The following is a 21,499-nucleotide window of genomic DNA, read 5'->3' as shown; positions in this document are numbered from 1 at the left end:
TAAAACTTTGGAATTAATACATACGTTGGCATGACAACAGCAAGGCTTTGGGAGGTTTTTTTTTTCCTGTTTCAGGCAAAAAAGTGGTTAGTTCTATGTGCAGAATTTATAAACAACAATAATATCAACTATCACCGCACACTAGGTAGTCAAAACACATTAAAAATAAAATATTCCACCTCAAAAATATTTTCTGTGCATCTAAGTTCTAAACAATTACTGTTGAGTTTTAGTAGCCCAACTTCTATTAAGGTTTGAATTAACATACATTTAATTTTTTATTCTTTAATAACATTCTACTTAATTTGGAGAATTCCCAGTATACAATTTACTTCCAACACATCTGATTTCAGCTACATTTGCATACTTTGGGAATAAGAATCCAAGATTTTGAGGGTTTTTTTGTTTTCTTGTTTTCATTTCTACAGTTACTATGGAAGCATTATTTGGGGTCTACTATATTAATATAGCAACTTGTAGTATTACAGGAGATAGTATCTCAAAATTCTCTCAAAGCTAGTTCAAACTATTTTGAACTACATAACAAATTAGAGAAAACTTCATCTAATATGATAGAATTTAGTGTAGAATTTTTTTGTGTGTGAAGTCATTATATAAGGTGGAAAGGTTTTGGATTTCCCAGACATTTGAAAGCTGCTAGAAATGATCTCAAAGAAGCAAAGACTCTTTATATTATTGTAATTTCTGGAATTTATTTTGAAATTGGATTTTTATAAATCTATGCCCCACTTTGTAACTATTGTATACATGTTAGTTCATTTGAAAGAAAATTTTCAAAATTAAATTTATGAGTGAAGATAAATTGACAAATGTGGCTATGCTATTTATTAAACATGAATACATGAAGGTCAGTTTTGGCCTGGTCATTGACAAATTTGCAGAAGGTAAGGCTAAGGAAAAATTTAAAGTTATTATTTGCTATTGTGATGGGCCAGTGAATACCTGTTTTCCCCTTCATTTCAAAAATTACACTGTTGCTAATTAAAACATGTTAACCTGTTATTTTTTCCCTTTTATATAGTATTAGTTTTCTGTTTCTGCTGTAACAAATTACCATAAATTTATTGGCTTAAAACAACACCAATGTATTGCCTAATATTTCGAAGTTCACAAGTCCTAAAAGTGATGTGTCTGCAGGACTGCATTCCTTCTTCAACCTCTAGGAAAGTATGTTTTCTTGCATTCTAAACTAATTCTTACAGGTCCTCTGTATTGCTTGTCTTGTGGCCCTTTACTCCATATTTAGTTCAGCAGGTAGCATTCTCAAATTTCTCTCCGTCTCCTTTCCCCCTCAACTTCCCAACACCATGGTCTGAAGGTTTGTGACCACCCAAATTCTTATGTTGAAACCAAATCTTCAATAGGATGGCATTTGGAGGTGGGGTCCTTGGGAGGAAATTCATTATTAGATGTGGCTGTCATGAATGAGCTTATAAAAGGGACTCCAGAGAAATCCCTGACTATTCTGTCATGTGACACCCATCTATTACACAGGAAGCAGGTCTCACCAGACAAGGAGTCAGCTGGCACCTAGATCTTGGACTTCCAGTTTACAGAACTGTGAAAAATAAAGTTCTACTCTTTAGTCAATCTCTGGTATTTTGTCACATGTGCTGAAATGGACTAAGACATTCTTCCTTTCCCTTCTTCTATTGTCATGTCTCCTTAACTGTGACTCTGACCCTTGCTACTTTTTTATAGGGATCCACCTAGTTAATCCAAAATAATCTCCCTATCTCAAGATCCTTAACTAATCACATCTGTAAAATCTCCTTTGTCATATAAGGTCACATGTTCACATATTTTGTGGATTAGACTGTGGATATTTTGGGGGATCCATTATTAAGCCCACCACATATACACATGTACTGTAATATTGCATGTTAACACACTTATTTACCAGATGAATATACATATTCATATATATTATACACATACGTGAAGTTCCATAAATTAAAATGTCCATCGTTTGCCTTTTCTGGCAATTATTATCCTTTATTTCATTTCATGATTATTATAGAGAATAATTTTGTCATATGAAAGCAAAAGGATGTTATAAATAATTAAACCAGATGTGAAATAATCTAGATATGTTACTGGAAAACAGTCTGCTATTTATCTTAAAACAAATATCTTCTCTGTGGTTTATATACACAATGGGATACTACTTGGCAATGAGAAAGAATGAAATCTGGCCATTTGCAGCAATGTGGATGGAACTGGAAGGTATTATGTTAAGTGAAATCAGCCAGGCAGAGAAAGACAGATACCGTATGTTTTCACTCATGTGTGGATCTTGAGAAACTTAACCGAAGACCATGGGGAAGCAGATGGGGAGAAAAAAAAGTTACAGAGAGGGAGGGAGGCAAACCATAATTGACTCTTAAGGACTGAGAACAAACTAAGGGTATATGGGGGTTAGGGGAGAATGCAAAGTAGGTGATGGGCAGGGAGGAGGGCACATGGGATGAGCACTGGGTGTTGTATGGAAACTAATTTGACAATAAATTATATTTAAAAAATAAATTAAAAAATATTTTCTCTAAAATTAAACAATAAAGCAAATATCCACAGGAAACAATGAACTATTTGTGGCTCATTCATTTAATTAACTTTCTAACTCAAATACTACTCAAATACTATACTCATTAAGCCAAAAATCTGAAAAAATAAAATGCAAAAACTATTTGATTCATAAAACATTTATAATGTAGAATTGAGAAGGTCTTTTACATTGACGTTGCGAGTTTTTTCAACACCGATTCAGTATAAATGTCTACCAACCATTTTGGTGGAAATCAGTTTTTCTTTTGTTACTTACCAATTTAGAAGCGGATGTCCAAATTGCTTCCTGATTTTATACAGTAAGAGAACATAGAAGATAGATTTATTAAAAACAAAATTCCCAAAGGCATATGGAGGCTTTTTTTTTCCTCCTCCTCACAGCAACTAAGGTTAAAGAACAAAGAAAAGTGACTGACATAAAACCTACCCATGGGGGTGCCAACGCCATAACCTTTGGAGTCTATAAGGCCGCCAATCTGTGTCAGGTTACAATTCCGCTGGGTAACAAACTCAATGGTCGTTGACTCCATTAGGAAAGCATAATCAGAGGTGAGGACTCTCTGGATTCCTTCTTCATTACTTTTGACGAGTACTGACTGCCTCCTGCTACTCATAAAGGCCCACATTTTGTCATATGTAGATATTTTTGATTTCTAGGGAGAAATGAAACAGGTAAGAATATATATTCCTTAGTTTCCATGTGATCCTACAATATTTAGATGGAACTTACTATATTTCATTTAAATTTATTTAACAAACATATCAAAAATCATGTTAAAAAATGTACAGCTAGTAAATCATAGAAGCCAATAAAAAAGAGAAAATAATATTAATAAGGAGGAACTTTTGTGCTTGTATCTCATGTGAGTATCTCATGTGTATAATTTTATCTTTCAACATTACTATAACATCAAATTTGGAAGAGACAGACACGACACCAACTGACACTGTGAAAGCTTGAGGTTTTTCTTTTTCTTTTTTTCTTTTTCCTTGTTTGGTTGACTGTGACGTCAACAGTCACATCATCCTCCAAGAATACACAAGGATATAGATAGGCTGAACAAATATAAGGAGTTTGTTCCAAGTAAAAATCTCCACTGAAACGCAATCCAGACACCACAGAACCTCTGGTAGCCTGCTTCAGGAAAGCTGTCATTAAGATCTACAAACTAACTAAAGTTTCCTGGACCAATAAAATTGAATAGTTTTTATATCCAAATGAAAATTATCAGTAAGGCTTTACTAGGGTTTTATTAGTAAAGGAATGAAATGGGTTTTGTTCAGAGGGCACTGGTAAAAACATAAACATGAAAAGGTTAGCATCTGCTTATGGAGAGCTCAGTTGTAAGCCCTTATGTCAGTTAAACTCTTACACAATACAAAAAATAATACTGAAGCTATAAACACAAGGAGGATATTCACTATATTGGTAGCACTGTCATAAAAAGTTGAAACTATTTTCAAGTGCATAGATATGCAATCTTTTTACAGCTTAAGCATGTATTTAGTCCTACATATGCCAGGTCATAAGTGAGATATTACTACTTCTTCCACTAAAAGCAGGTGCACAATAATATTTAGAAAACTTACGGCATTATTTCAGTGATGAAATAGGAAGAAAACCCTTAAATTTACTGGGGGAAGAAAATAATGAGTGTTTTCTAAAAACAAATATAGCATTAGGGCTAAGAGAGGGTAGAGATTCAAACCTTTGCTCTTCAATGAAACACTAAGGCATGCCAAAAGGCCAGTGGCTCAAAGTTTGAAAGACTGCAGCTAAAAAGACTAGAATAAGATTGATAGGATTACAAATTTGAGCAGCTTTGGTGGCATGTCAATTATTTTAAAGTAAAATGATCATATGTTGGAAGTAGAAAAGAAAAATGAAAGGAATATTTAAGGTTATGATGAAATCCTTATTGGAATAGTTGAGACCAATAGTGATATTTTTTTTTCTTTTGAGAGAGACGGAGGGAGGGATTGCACACATGCATGCAGGGGAGGGGCAGAGAGTAAGGGAGAGAATCCCAAGTAGGCCCTGCTTTGTCAGTGCAGAGCCCAACTCGGGGCTCAGACCAACAAACCATGAGATCCTAGCCTGAGCTGAAACCAAGAGTCAGATGCTTAACCAACTGAGCCACCCAGGCACCCCACCAATAATGAGATTTTGCATAGATTCATTTGGCTTCCCAAATGCTACTACATAATGACAATAGCCAGAACAAACTCACTTCCTTTCAAAGATAAAATTTTTTTCTCCTAATGTTTTGCATCAAACGAGACCTAAATACAAAATAAAATCAAAATTAAAGCTCACCTGCAGATTAAGGAGATTTTTTTTTTATTAAAAATTTTTTTTTTTCAACGTTTATTTATTTTTGGGACAGAGAGAGACAGAGCATGAATGGGGGAGGGGCAGAGAGAGAGGGAGACACAGAATCGGAAACAGGCTCCAGGCTCTGAGCCATCAACCCAGAGCCTGACGCGGGGCTCGAACTCACGGACCGCGAGATCGTGACCTGGCTGAAGTCGGACGCTTAACCGACTGCGCCACCCAGGCGCCCCTAAGGAGATTTTTAATAAAAAACTAAGTTGGACATATTTTTAGATTTAGTAAATCTGTGGCTGATAACAAATATATATAAAATCCCATAAATGATAATTCTAAAATGTATGTCATCAACTCCACTCTCATGACCTGATAATTTAAAAAGTAACTCTTTATCAAGGAGTGATAATGAAATATCATGGTAATATGATATTACCGTGTAGTATCATAACATGGGCATACTCTCTGAGCCCTAAACCAAGCAGAGATAAGAAAGTATACAAAAAGTTATTTTTACCTAATGTGGTCATAAATTGCCTAAATTCTCTCCTTTGTTTCAGTTATAAGAACGTTAACAATTAATGTTTTACTGCTTTAGTAACATGATTTCCAATTAGTGATAACACATTCCATCCACTGACACAAGTTAATTTAAATAAAACTTGAAAAGTAGTATTTTTGTCCCAAATAGAGGAGGACTCAGATTGTTTATAATAGCAATAATCATTTAAATATGTCCATATATTTATAAAATCATACATCATTATATCTTCCTCTTTTTATAGTATTATATATGTTATAATATGCAATATAAATTTTAAAATATTAGTAGTACTTTCTAATTTAAAAATTATACAACACAATCAACTTAAAAAAGAGAAATTCTTTTTTAACAGTATAATAACAGTATAAAATTCTTTTTTAACAGTTAATATGTTGCTGTGTAAACAGATCAAACTTTTTTTAACAACTGAAAACCAAGAAACTAAAGACTATTTCTAATCTATCCTTTATGGATATATATAGTTTAATTTTAAATTAATGTGAATGTAGTATTATTTTACATTTGAAATATCTAATCTATAAAATGAAACTTTAATTGACCAAATACGAATTTTACAAAATGTATTTTCATATAAAATTCTTTGAATGCTTTCCTGCACTTATATTTTATTCTTATGAGCACTTCTTAGAAATTACTATTGATAATCATTTTGAAACTAATCATTTCCAACCTTCCATTGCTATATAAGATCTCTCATTGATTTACTTCTGATTTCCAGAAATCTGTTGTCTATAATTTTTGTATAGCTTTACTCATTTTTCCTGTCGGCAGAAGATATAAGTATTTCTTTTATTCTTAGAATTGTAGAATAGGTTTAGATACAGAAGTCACCCCAATTTTTTTGTTTCTCTTAATAAAAATAAAAACCCAAAGAAGAGATATTTCAGTTTAGAAATATACATTCTATATGGCTTGTTTGCTAGATTTGTTGTCATTCTTTGATCACAATTTCTAATTTAGCACAGTCACTTCTTTGCACCTCCCATTGACGGCTGTAAAACACAACTGTAAAACCATGAGATTTTTTTGTGTGATTAAAAATCATCACTGCGCCTGCAGACTCTGTGTGTGTGTGGTAGGGGTGGAGATGCCTTTCAATTCTCACCTATTTCTACAGCAAGTTGAAAAGGCAGACTAATCTTTAGCATCTCCCGGCAATTTTATTACTTCTATTATATTGAGTAGCGAAGAGGATCCAGTGCATCACTGGTTTAAAAACAAAAGGACTCCACAACATGAATTTTACTGAAACCTTCAAATTTAAAGCAGCTAAGACAGCTTGCAACGCATTTGAACAAAGTATCTGAACAAATTCATAAGCTGAATAGGAAGCTTAGCATGCTTTTTTCTCTACAGACCTAACCACTCGGAAATAATTGGTTACCTATACTTAAGTAATATGTAGATTCTGAATATACTCAGACTGAGACAGGAGTAATGATCACTAGCTGTATGTCTCTTATTAATGGAATCTATGTTCTTATACAAGCTATTTAATCTCTTTGAATTTCAATGTGCATAATAGTCAAATATCTTTGCCAACTTTGCAGTGTTCTTGTGAGGCTCAAATAAGACACTACATGTGAGCACACTGTGCAATAGTATGATATTTTTATAATTCTGATTATTTTTCAAAAAGAGAGCATACTACCACCAAATGCTTATATGTTAATTTTCCTAAAAAAAATGCCAAAAGTATGGCAAAGATGGCAGGTTGACTATCGCCTTTGAGTACATGTTCTTTCCTACGGCATGCATCCACAAGGCACAAAACAATAAGAGAATGTACAACAGAAATGAATTTTTGGAAGCTGGAAAGCAGAAAGGTGAATTGTAACTCAGTTAAGTAACTTTTATAACGCTCTTTCTCCCACAGAAGTCTCAGAGATTGGAATTTCTTTTTTCCTTTCCTTATTTTTTATTTATATTTATATTTTTTATTTAGTTTTTGTGAACATTTTATTTTTTAATATAATTTATTGTCAAATTGGTTTCCATACAACACCCAGTGCTCATCCCAACAAGTGTCCTCCTCCATGCCCATCACCCACTTCCCCCTCTCCCTCACCCCCATCAACCCTCAAATTGGAATTTCTATATGCCTCTCAAAGCCAGATAACCAAAGTTCTAACAAAAGTAAAATTTATTGAAAGAATGTCTTTAAAAATGTTAGATCCTTGATCCTTGATCCATTCCTCCCCCTTCCCTTTCTCTGAGCATCATGGTGACTGCTCCATCTCACCCAAGCAGAAGACTAGAGGTTTTATTCTCTGGAGAGGAAACAAGAACACACTGGACACAGGTGATCCAGGGAGGACATATTGAAACCAGAAGAAATTTACGTTGGAGTCTACAACCAATGTCAGGTCTTTTTCTGTCCTGGTTCTTAGAATTCTTCCAGAAGAGACCACAGAAGATTTTTTCAAGCAAAACTGACTGCACCAGAAATATAATAATGATGATGATCATCATCATCATAATATCAGTTAACTCAGATAAAGTTCAGCATGTGTGATGTATTATTCTAAATTATCTATAAATATTAAATAATTCAAATTTTACAAGATTTTGATTAGGTGATAAGTATCTTTTCTGTCATCTTACAAATGAGAAAACTGAAACATGGATAGGTTAATAATTTGCCCAAATTCATGTGGCTAATTTGAGTCAAACATTGGCATATTAGTTACTGAGTTTATGTTCTTAATCATTGCACTACATCAATTCTATCTAGGGTACATATGGATTTCCAACAAAATGATCTACCACATCACCGTCTAGCAAGGCTCACAGTTTTTCAGCTTTGAGCAATCATCCAGAGTTTCCGGTGAGCCTTGTAGAGTCTGTTATATATCATCAAACAACCAAGGATAACCAGATAGTTGAAGGGAGCCTCTAACATGAAATATAAAGAATAAAACAAGCTATATAGCATAAATGTTCTCAGAGAGTTAAATATAAACAAAAAGAATTTAATGGACTCTGTTGAAAGAAAATTACCAATTTTCTGATATCAAGGGGTGCTTGGGTAGTTCAGTTGGTTGAGCATTGGACTTCGGCTCAGGCTGTGATCTCACAGTTCATGAGTTTGAGCCCCATGTCAGGATCTCTGCTGTCAGCACAGAGCCTACTTCAGATTCTCTGTCTCCCTCTCTCTCTCTCTGCTCCTCCCCCAACTTGTGTGCATGCTCTCTCTCTCTCTCAAAAATAAAATAAACATTTTAAAAATTAAAAAAATAGAAATCTGATATCAAAAATGAAAACCTCAAGGAAAATTTTAGAAAATAAAGTTTAAAGAAGTCTCCGGAAAAGTAGTAAAAAAAAAAGTTAAAAAGACAGAAAGAAGGAAAGAAGTGATACCTGAAGGCTGAGTCCATGTCAACTACATAATGAGAGGTGAACTTTCTAGACAGGGGAAAATCAATTAAGAGATGCTATCTTGGACATGAATTTGATGGGTTGACATAATTGAAGGAAGCACACTTTGGCTGTGGCACACAGAGTCAAGGAACATGGTACTAGAATAGGCTAGCGATGATAGAGAAATAGATAAGGGATGACCAATATAACTTTACTGTTTCCCTCAGCTTTCTCAACTTTAGACGACTTTCTTTCTGTATATAGTTCACTGACTTCACTTTTATCCTGGCCTTTCCAGAATTCAGATGGACTAACCACTGAAGTCCCTTCACTCTCCTTTCTTAGATTATTCACTTTAGAAAGTTATGTCATTGTAAATTCTTATTTTGAATCTTTGACATGCAAATCTTTTTAAAAGCCTCTCATCAGTTTTATAGTCCAGGGCTATCTTTCTCAAGGACCCAGAAGCCATCCTTGAAATATAATCATCAAAGAAGATAAGCACCTCTACCACCCAGTCTCTCTGGGAAGTAAAGATCTTAATTTATGTGGGCACTTTAAGTTATAAAACTACCTCCTGTCATGAAGACACTAAAAGTTTATATTTCCTTTGGGCAAGGCCAATTAACAAACACAGTCGGCTATGATGCCAATACCACAGCTCTTAGGAGCACACAGCAGAAGTCTATGTAACAGTACTTGCACTGGGGAAGTACTGTTGGAGATAGAAAAACCAAGACTTCAAGGTGTGTGTGTGTGTGTGTGTGTGTGTGTGTGTGTGTGTGTGTGTTACGAATAATGTTTGGTCATTATTGGACTAGGAAGTAAGATGATGTTTAGGTTGAATGAATCATTGGTCTCTGGCTTAAACTAGAGAGGCACCAAGAAAACAAACAAACAAACAAACAAACAAAAACATCAAAAGAAGGCTGACAGAAAGGATTATACCTAGTAGGTTGGTTGGAGGTACCTAAGAAACATCTAAATAAATTGGTCATGTGAAGTTGGAGTACAGGAAAAGGTCAAGCTAAAGATAAAGATTTTGGAGTCTTTTTGGATACAGAAGACCAAGTAGTGGATAGATGAGAAAAAAAAATTATAGAATACCAAGATCAAACTTAGTGAAAATTTGAATTTCAGAGGCTGGCAGAGACGAGTGAGCCTGAAAATGAGACGCAAAAAGAAAAAAAAAAGTGAACAAAGATTAAGAAAGAAAATCTGGAAACTGTGGTGCTGCAGAAATGAAGGCAAGAGGATACTTGGTGAGGGAATGCTTACCTGTAGTGATATGCCAAAAAAAAAAAAAAAGAAAAAAATGCATACAATGAGAATGAAATAATTTCCTTTGGATTTGGCAAGAAAGACTTCCTTAGTTATTTTAGCAAGAGCTAATTTAGTGAAGTATTTAGAAAACACATAGAAGTGGATTAAGGAAGGATTTGGAGGAAGTAAAGTAGAGCCAGAAAGTGCCAAAAAAGAAAAATAAAAGTATATCAGTAACTAGGCCTCTAAAGAACAGGAGATCCATGGCAGTAGATAGAAGAATATTTTGGTTTAGGTAAGATTTTCAAAGATTAAAGAGATTGAAGCATGTTTAAATGCCAATAAGGAGGTTTCAGGAGAAAAGAGAGGTTTAAAAAGCCAGAAAAAGAAAGACAATTAATAACGCCTAGTTTTAGTATGGTGAATCTCTAGTAGAATAAAAGAGGATTTAAAACACTGCAATTGGCTTGACCTGTGATTTCAAAATATTTGTGTTAAACATATGTGGAATTATACTGACACTCTAAGACGTATTATGTAACGAGGAAATAAGAAGCCTCAGCCAGATTTATTTATAGTAAGATAGAAAAGTGTTGAACATTTTAAAAGTAAAATAGACTATGGAATCTTTAAGGTCAAAATCAATAGATAGAAGCTGTACAAATTAAACATTAGGAATAAAAATAGATTGGGGCACCTGGGTGTGACTTGATTTTGACTCAGGTTATGATCTTACGGTTTGTGAGTTTGACCCCCTCACCAGGTTCAGTGCTGACAGTGTGGAGCCTGCTTGGGATTCTCTCTCTCTCTCTCTCTCTCTCTCTGCCCCTCCCATGATCTCTTTCTCTAAATAAATAATTAAAAATGAAATTAGCAATCAATAAAATATTGTACACTGAGTGTGAAAGTTGTATGTAAACTCAGAAGAAAGGACATATCAAGTTGCACAAAAGACTGTAGGTGAAAGATGGGACACATTGAAAGAACCAAGTATACTATGTTTTGTTTAATCTACTATGATTAAGATTGGTTTCTTTCAATGAAGTCATTACCAACTATTGTCAAGGGACAGGATAAAATCACGGATGGGAACGAAGAAAATGCAGTCTCTGCAGGTTTCCTAGCTTTGGTGTTACAGAGAGGAAAGGATCAATGTAGGACACCAGGAATGATTCAGGAATTGAGACATAGCTTGGCCCTGTGCATTACTGCTGCTAACTGATTAGGAAAGACTTTCAAGAAGAATGTATTATTTAAAGCAATATGAAAAATGAAAGTCAGGTAATAAGCTAAGCATGAAATAATATAATTCTCTTTAAGGAAAGCATTGAGATAATGACAAATTGAGCATAAGAGAAAAGCTGTTCAGATAGAGTTTAGCCAAGTAAAAGAAATATTGAATTAGTGGGGGAAAAAATCTTGTTTTACTCCTTTGCTTAACACAGATGAGAGAACTAAGGCTAATTCATAAGAAAAAAAAAAAAACAATTACCAGTGAACATAGATTTGGAAAGAGAAAAGTGATGATAGGATTTATGACATCATAATTTTACAGAAGAATTTTAATTACATAACAAGGTAATTAATTCTTTGGCAAAAATGAGAAACATTGCTAAGTATTATCCTTATAGTTATGTTGTACATAATAATTTAGATAAAGTTAAGCAAATAAATTAAATCATGACTCAAAGAGATTTCTGGAAATGCATATGAAAGTCAAAGCACTACAGAGGAAAGCACATTTAAAATTTTCTTATTTTCTCAAGCACCTTACCTTGTGATTCTGAACAATGGAATCCATTTCTTTGTTGTTGTTTTTGTGCCCCACTTAAAGACACTTTTTCTTCTATGTTAAATCGGATGCATTTAGGATGTCAATGTTTAGCCGTGTTTGTTTTATCAAAATGCTGAGGTCTGTAAGCTAATTTGGTTTCTGCTACATCAGCACAAAACCAATGAAACTAGTTCCTAAGGCACTGTCTTTTTATAATAGTTTTATGGGCTACGAAACATCAACAGAAGGATAAAAGAAAATATTCTTGTCAAGAATAAACTTACAAAGAGTAAGAGATACAATACTTTTAAAAACTCGAAGATGCCAAATGATTTGTGCTTTAAGAACAGATTTCGGTATAAATACTTAAAATATTTTAAACATAGAGCTAGTTAATGATTTACAATTTAAGAATATATTTGTTTTAGTTTCTGACAGAACTCAAAGTTTACAACCTGAAATTATTTGGCTCTTTGCAGATCTCAAATAACTAATGATATTACGCAGTGTTTCCTGAGCATTTTTAGAGAGACTTTTAGAAGTGGTAAGATTACATTAAGGATAGTGATTTGAAATTTTGTTTCTATCTCATAAAATGTTAAAAGCTAATAAAGCAAGAATTACTCTTGTACCATTTGCATAGAACTTTTCTTACTGGGAGCAACACATTGTACAAATACAAAGCCATCTTCTTTTCTTAAAAAAAATATTTGGGGGGCGCCTGGGTGGCTCAGTCGGTTAAGCTTCCGACTTCAGCTCAGGTCACGATCTCACGGTCCGTGAGTTCGAGCCCTGCATCGGGCTCTGGGCTGATGGCTCAGAGCCTGGAGCCTGTTTCCGATTCTGTGTCTCCCTCTCTCTCTGCCCCTCCCCCGTTCATGCTCTGTCTCTCTCTGTCTCAAAAATAAATAAAACATTAAAAATTTAAAAAAAATATTTGGCTTAAATTCTTTAGTACACAAATGAATTTTTTTCCCACAAACAAATTCTTCACCTTCATTCGTTTTGTTTGCTGTCAAGTACAAATTATAACTTGGAAACCCTATTGTGCTCATTAAACTTGTCAGCCTAAAAATGATAAGAAAATAACATTATCAATATTTGTGTGACCTCCAGAAGCAAGAATTTAAAATTAACTTTTAAGTATGTTCTAGGTTAAAGTTTATTTTCATGAATAAAACTCCAACTCCTTAACATTAATCTTCTTTGAACTTTCATGACCACAAAGTATCAGGATCACAAAGACAATCCCATACTATTTTTGAGATGGTCTATTATACATAATATTAGAAGTGTTGACTACAACTCAGATTCTTTAACAATGTTAATCAAGTGGTACAAGACCCAAAACACCTTGAAATAATCTAAAGAAGACTTTCTATTAAGAATCCACTTATTTTGATTTATAAAAAACATTCAGGAAAAAATGTTTTATCTTCTAAACCATTATGTCTGGCAGCATTAGTTGGACTTTGGTGTATGGATGAATATGGTGAAATTACTAAAAGAAGAGGCAATTATTTCTCACCAATTTTTATCATTAGCAAAGTACATTTGTGGTCCTGGACACTTACTCAAATTTTTCCTTCTCAATAAATTCCACATAACCAGTTTTGTTTCTAATATTAACCTAAATATTTGGGCAAAAGTGCTATCATAATATCTCTTATTTGTTATGAAAAAGTCACATGTAATAGTCCCTAATACAAGGTTTGGAAATAGCCTATTTCAAGGTTTCCCTTGGTAAAGGAGAATTTGGCTGAGATTTGCATTTTAATTTTTTATTACAGTAAATAAATTACCAACAATACTGGAACATATGTGCTAGGTAAAAACAGCTGAGCCCTATCTGGACTCATCTGACCTTGGTCACTAGGAAATTAGAGTTAATTCAGGAAAACAGGACTGAAGCCATATGTGGTTCATATCAAAGATGGATCTGAGGCTAGTGCAGTGATCTGAAAGCATTTGGTTGTTAGCAAACCTGTCAGTCCTTGGAATAATTCTGGCAGTTTTATCTCAAAGCATCTGCAATCTCTTAAAACAGGAAATTTGAAGAGAAGGACAATGAAACAATGTTTTTCTTGTGTTACTGAGAGTTAATAGAGGAATAAGAGATGGCATTTTGAGCAAGCATGATATGATGGGCAGCAAGCTTAAAATGATCTTGTGCAGTGAAAGGCAGTTATTATTTTTAGGTGGTTAACCAGTATTTGATAACTCATTCTGCACTATTCAGAATCCCTGATATAATGAGTCTTCTGTTATAGCATTTTATTCTTTAAATGAGGTATCATGAACTTTCCTGGTCAAATGCTTTCTTTTCTCATAAATAATAGTAATCAACAATATATTTTACTATCATTTGGCCAATTTTAAATAAAATTAGGAAACAACTTCACCAAGTCAATGGAAAACCTTGAATAAGCCCCAATTTCTTAGCTATATCTAATAAAAAGCTTCCCTACAAATCTCACAGAAATGTTATGATGAATAGATGAAAAAAAATATGAAGTCACTTTGACAAGCTACCAAGCTCTCTAAAGGTATCAGGATTGTATTCTTATCTCAAGTTTTATGTAATCAATCAATGGAGAAACAGTAACTCTATACTATGACTGCAGCATTTGCCCACTGTGTTACCCTATATATGCCTTTACCTGTAGAACAATTTATAATTTTTAGAAATATGGAAGCATTCACTTGCTTACTCATTTACTCAGTTATTTTTTGATTCTAATATTTATTGAGCACCAGCCAGGTGGAAGTGCTCATGCCAGGATGTGTATGCAGAGACTAGCCAAAAACAAACATGGTCCCTGTCATAGCAGAGCTTTAAGTCTCATAGTACATGACAAGTAAACTAAGAATTTACTTTGTGTGATAGGTGCCATGACAAATGACAGATAAGGTGGAACCAAAGACATGACAGAAAGTCAGAGGAAGTAAGTTTCTTTCCTTTAAGATTCAAATCACTAATGGGGTGCCTGGGTGACTCAATTAAGCATCAGACCTCAGCTCAGGTCATGATCCCATGGTTGGAGCCCTACATCTGGCTCTGTGCTGACAGCTCAGAGCCTGGAGCCTGCTTCAGATTCTGTGTCTCCCTCTCTCTCTCTGCTGCTCCCCTGCTTGAGCTCTATGAATAGATGTGGGAAACGTGCGCACACACACACACACACACATACACACACACTCCAAAATAAAAGCCTCAACATTTGAAACTTTTTTTTAATGTTTGTTATTTATTTATGTGTTTATTTATTTATTTATTTATTTAGAGAGTCTGCACAAGCAAGGGAAGGGTAGAGAGAGAATCTGCCTTTTGAGAGAGACAGAGGGAGAATCCCAAGCAGGCTTCATGCTGTCAGCAGAGAGCCGGTCATGGGGCTGGACTCAACGAACCATGAGATCATGGCCTGAGCCAAACCAAGAGTCAGTCCCTTAACTGACTGGGCCACCCAGGTACCCCTCAACATTGGAAACTCTTTTTAAAAGAGTCATCATTCTCATTTTCAGCCAGTACCTTTTCTAGGGTTTCATAATTTTATTGGGAGATTATACAAATCTCATCAAAGCATTTTAAAGATACATAATATCTGTATTGTTATAACCTTATTACATTAAACTATACATAAAATGAATGCTTTGTTTATAAATAGTAAATAAATGGCCTTAGTTGAGTCCCAGGGACTTAAGGGCAAAGACATGAACAGCCTTATTAACATCTCCATCCACTGACTGGACAAGCCTACTTGATCACAATATTCATGAATTTAATATGTATAAAGTAACGGTATTAATGACTACCCGAATCTTTAACCTGAGGCACCTGAGCCACATTCTAACGTAGGGGGTTGAACTTGTTGTTTTCTCTGACTGGAACCCACTTTCCTTGAATATTTGTGTGCCTCACTCTTCACTTCCTTCCAGTCTTTGCTCAAAATCCACCTTCTCAAGGAAAACTTCCACTTTTTATATTATTTAATAATTCCAACTCCTGACTTACCATAGATATGCCTCCTGCTTTACTTTTATCCATAGCTCTTAATAACTAGGTAGTATATTTCCTATTTTTATCTATGCATCTGTTCAGTTTCTATCTCCATCCACTATGAGATAAACTATGAAAATGGACATGTTTTTCTTGTTTTGTCTGGACAAAATGGCCTCTATACCAGGAACAGTGCCTCATACATACCAATAGGTATTTATTGAGTAAATGACCCAAAGATGCATAGATAAATGAATAAATGCACACAATGGAATTATTTCAATTGTTCTAAAATTTAAAACACAGGGATATGAGGGCAGCCTGGGTGGCTCAGTTGGTTAAGCATCTGACTTCAGCTCAGGTCATGATCTTATGGTTCTTGAGTTTGAGCCCCGCCTTGGGCTCTGTGCTGACAGCTTGGAGCATGGAGCCTGCTTCAGATTCTGTGTCTCCCTCTCCCTCTGCCCCTCCCCTGCTCATTCTCTGTGTCTCTCAGAAATAAATAAACATTAAAAAAAATAAAGTAAAAATAAATAGAAGACAGAGGTATTAGTCTCAGCTCTGGTATTACCAAGCTAAGTGGTATTTGGTGAGTAATTTCATCTCGCTGGAACTCAATTTGCTCATATGCAAAACAAATGGGTTAGACCATATAAATGCTAAGATATCTTTCATCAGAGTAGGTCTGTATAACTATGCATATTTAGCAGAATAACTAGGTACATTTACTTCTTTCTTTCTGTTCTGTTCAGGGTTTAATTTAATAAGGAAAAGAATACCACTGGCCTAGTTTTAAAGCAAAGCATAAAGAAATCCACATCATTGCACTGCATAAATAATTTTAAGTTTGATTTCAATGTTAAAATGTAGTTTATACATATTAATAAAAATACTATAATGTATTTCACATTCCACATATCTCAAGGAAGATATGTGCAGTAGGATTACTGTCTTCTCTGTTCTTTCCCCAGTTCCAAATCATCACTGTTCCAACCCCTTTGAAAACAAACCAAGGTATAAAACCCTACACTTTTAAGACCCATACCATTCAATCTGAGTATCTAATTCCTCTTACTATAGTCTTCTACTCATTTATGGATATTTCTATCATTCTTAGTATATTGTAGTACCCAGATGTTTGTTTCTATTAGTAATGGACTAGTAAATGTTTAACAATTGGCTTTCTGCAAAAGGGGAAAAAGCCTGGATCTGTAAAGTTTCCTGGTTTTTATAGTTTAAATATCCCTACTATTGCCATTTTAAGCTATGGACATGATATAAACCAAATTAGAAAATTATTGAAAATTTAATTCCTGCAAGTCAGTATAAGTCAGCTCCAATAACAGCACTGCATAGCCTTCACTGGAAGTCCTGACTGACTTCATGTTATTTGACAATCATTTCAACAGACTTTCTTAGTAGAGCTTTAGCCACCCAAATCCATGGTCATATAGGTTATTTATCAACACCTACATTTTCTTTACTTTCAGAATCAATTTCTCAAATATCCTACTGCATGATTATCAGCTCTTTCTTTTCCAGAGTGCCTATTCATTTTTTTTTTACTGTTTACATTTTCCAAGCTCATTGTTTCTTCATGCCCATTGATGGGTTATATTCCAATTCACCAATACTCCCTACTTCTTTATAGTCCACTTTATTGAAGTGAACTCTCATGACCTGTAATTCCAAAATTAATGTTGCTAATATCCTAAATTCACCAACCTCTCTCTCTTCTTTGGGCAACCTAACTTAACCTCAATCCTGAATAAAACCAACTATCTACCTCCTCTAAGTCTGTAGCAAAGCAGCACAGTGTTGCTAGAAAAAGTCATACTACAAAAAGTAAAGCTAAAGTAGGTGCTCAGTACTATCCAAAGTATACTTATCTCAACTTATTCTCCATGATGCCTATTTCAACTTTCTCTCCTTTTCTGAAACTCCAAACATTTTGTGGACTCACTCACCTGTTGGCAATTGACCTTGCCTTTACTTCACAGTGAAAAATGAAATCACTTACAGGAACAAACTCAAGAACCAATCCAAAACCCTTCTGGTAAAAATCTCCTTATATCATATATTGCAATCTCTCCTCTTCTCTTTCTGTTCTGTTCCCCTTGTTCCCACAGTGAATCCTTCATTTTGTGGTTTGGATTCTGCCACATCCTTTTTGTCTTTTACAGGAATCTTACATAATTATTTCTCTTGTATTACTGCCCTTTAACTGACAACATTTAAGCTTGCTTGAGTCTTTTAGATCTTAACTTCCCTTTGTCTTGCTGACATTCTTTCACCTGACAGTACTATATTTTTTCTTTCCTTCTCTTTAAACAGAGTTGCCTTCATTATTCCATTTCCTGATTTTCCTACCTAGTCGTCTACCCACCCCAATATGTCTTCCAGTTACATTCTTTTTAATAAATCTGAGTAACTATACCAATGACCTCCATATTTTAAAATTTAAATTTTGTTGTTGTTGTTTTCAGGCTACCTGTCACCCTCCAACATGCAATGCTCTTAACTGTTCGTGCACCTGACATCCTCTATCAACAGCTCTCTTCATATCCACTGCTGCCCCTTTCAGCCTGTTCTTTACACTGAGCCAGAATGATCTTTCTGAATCTCAAGCTTGGTCATGTCAACCCACACTTTATTAATTCACTGATAAGGCTCTCTGTTACTCCTAAGCTGAAAGGATGATAATAACTGAAGCTATAAAGCTCTAACAGACAAAAACATTTGTCTACATATTTTCTCCTTATTCTTTTCTGACAAACCTCTTTCTAACAGGAAATAAATTTGCTATCCTCTCATTCATTGTAATTTAATCATGTGACCCATTTTTGCCCAGTGATATAATCAGAAGTTGTTAATGGAGCTTCTGGTGAAATCTTCTCTATAAGGCTGATTCAATAGGCATGCTCCCCAGGCCTTTCTAGACTAACTCTGTGTTCTCAGCACATTGAAGCCAACATCTGTAGATTTTAATCATACATTCAATTTAGTGATTATCTGTGTTTTTCATGACTCTTACCGGGTTATGGTGTCAAGGTACGTCTCTACACCTATTAGAGGTACTAACAGAAAGACTCTCCATAAATATTTGAAAGAATGAAAAGAAATGCACTTAATGAAGTGATACGCAATTAGGTATGAAATTCATAAAAAATGCACCATAAGGAAACATGCACCATAATTAGAATTTTCTTAATTCTAAAATTTAATTTTATAAAGTCTAAATGTTATTACCTATCATAATGTTGTAATAGAATAATTGAAGGAAATATTCAGATCAATTGTGAGAATTTATTAAATCTCATTTTCATGCAGATAAATTTAAATAATACACTAATCACCACTAACATTAGAATGCATTAAAAGAAGATGGGTCAATATTGCTGACAATATACATACATACATATGTATATGTATGTATGTATATATGTGTGTGTATACATATATATGTGTGTGTGTATAATCTATATATGTATTCACATATTCTTAGCTGCTTTTCTTAAAACTTTTTAGCCGAGAATTTGCATACAAAATGTTATGTTGAGCATTTTAAGAACATGATGTTATTTAAACTCTCATATTCCTGTGAGATAGGTTTTGTGAGACTCATAATGAAAATGAGAAAAGTGAGATGAGGGTAATTAGACATCTAGTCCAAGGCTTAAGGTAGATTCCTAACTTGTATGCGAAAGCAAGTTGCTGTGAGTTACAACAATAGGCACAATTTTGTTGAAATTGCCTTTCTGTAGTCTTTGGTATTATTTAAGGTAGTGATTCACAGATAAGCTAACATACACTTTCCAAAATAACTACCATAAGATGAAGTAAAATAGATGCAAAACAATAGATTCAGGCTAACAGAGTAAACAAGAGTAAGTTTTTAAAAAGACACCCCATGGCTCAGTTGGTTGAGTCTGACTTTGGCTCAAGTCATCATCTCACAGCTTGTGAATTTAAGCGCCATGTCAGGCTCTGTGCTGACAGCTCAGAGCCTGGAGCCTGCTTCAGATTCTGCCTCCCTCTCTCTCTCTGCCCCTCCTCTGCTCTCTCTCTCTCTCTCTCTCTCTCAAAAATAAATCAACATTAAATTTTTTTAAAAAACAGATACCTTAAATAACTAGGCAGAAGAATAAAATATGTAAAGAAAGCTAAAGAAATGCCAAAAGAAAAAAATCTAGTAGAAATTCGAATGACAAAAACAAAACCCAGAACTATATGCATAGTACAACTAAGTTGGTAGCTTTTAAAAACCATCCTTTGAAGTTAATTCCAAAAATGATAATTCCTAGTATGTGTTAAGTGATTTCTAAATACAGCTAACTTTAATCTTTAGAGCATGGTAAGAATAGTTTGGTTGTGCGAGTGGGTGTGTAAGTGTGTGTGTGATATGTTGACAACCTGTTCAACTCCCTTTATATCCACTGAGCAGGATTAAATCCACTGGAGAGTACATGGGGACCATTTTAGGAAGCTAGAGGCTAAAAATGATCTAATCCCAGGCCAGTTTACAAGGAACATGAAAAAATATCCACCTTTTTCCAGCACGGGGTTTCTCCCAGGCAGCAATGCCAACAACAACAGGTGAGGCAAAGTGGTTTATATGGTTTATCACTTTACACTGCCATCCATTAAAGACAGTAGGAGAAACAATTTTCATGCATTCTACTCAACACTTTTATATTTAACTAAAATTACTTTCCTCATGATTTCATCCTTTCTTTTGACACAAACTAGACTACTAGAATCTCCTCCTTCTATACCTCTGAGTAGAAATTGCCAGGCTTTTTGCACTAATGCCTCTGATTAGTATTCACATCCTATCCTCCAGTAGTCACTACAATTTAGTAAACTATAGACTTTTATGTTGTCTTTTTCTGCACTGTGTCAATCACACTGGCAATTAATTTTGCTTCTTCTTCTATCCAGGTATTCAATTTAACATATACCTATTTAAAAAACAAATGAACAGGGGCGCCTGGGTGGCGCAGTCAGTTAAGCGTCCGACTTCAGCCAGGTCAAAATCTCGCGGTCCGTGAGTTTGAGCCCCGCGTCAGGCTCTGGGCTGATGGCTCAGAGCCTGGAGCCTGTTTCCGATTCTGTGTCTCCCTCTCTCTCTGCCCCTCCCCCGTTCATGCTCTGTCTCTCTCTGTCCCCAAAATAAATAAACGTTGAAAAAAAAAATTAAAAAAAAAAAAAACAAAAACAAATGAACAAACAAACAAAAATAACTCCTCATCTCTGAGTTAGAGTCCCATAACCTGAGTAACTATGAGTTTGATTCAATTTCATTTATGTTTGCAAATCTCAAGCTTTCTTTTTGTTCAGTAGGTTCTATAATAGGGATTTCTGTGCCAGATATCTCTTTCACCACACCACAGTCACTCAAGAAGAATAAACCAACCCAAAGTTTTTATACCAGGGACCTATGCTGTTTTCCAAATATGTCCAACCTTGAACTTGACTTGATCATAGATAACCTTCTACGTAATCCATTGAATTTTCAACTTCTCTTCTGGATGGAGTGCTTACATTTTTAGAATGAATTATCAAAGTACAAGGTACAAAATATTGAGAGAAAAATAAAACAAATAAACAAGGGTTCCAAAGTAGAGT

At 34.6% G+C, this 21,499-nt stretch overlaps 1 protein-coding gene across 5 annotated transcripts in view; it reads right to left on the bottom strand.

Annotated features, from left to right (window-relative positions):
- Window positions 1-21,499, bottom strand: part of GRIK2 (glutamate ionotropic receptor kainate type subunit 2) — a 662,286-nt gene that overhangs the window by 33,411 nt on the left and 607,376 nt on the right. For all 5 annotated transcript variants that reach the window (XM_043592013.1, XM_043592015.1, XM_043592014.1 and 2 more), the window contains one exon: window positions 3,014-3,239. In XM_043592013.1, coding sequence (XP_043447948.1) covers window positions 3,014-3,239 — 226 coding nt within the window. The remainder of the gene's footprint in view (window positions 1-3,013; window positions 3,240-21,499) is intronic.

Source organism: Prionailurus bengalensis, chromosome B2 (genome assembly GCF_016509475.1).
Source record: "Prionailurus bengalensis isolate Pbe53 chromosome B2, Fcat_Pben_1.1_paternal_pri, whole genome shotgun sequence".
Classification (NCBI taxonomy): Eukaryota; Metazoa; Chordata; class Mammalia; order Carnivora; family Felidae; genus Prionailurus; species Prionailurus bengalensis.
Note: the sequence above shows the minus strand (reverse complement) of the source record. Positions and strands in the feature narration are given on the sequence as shown.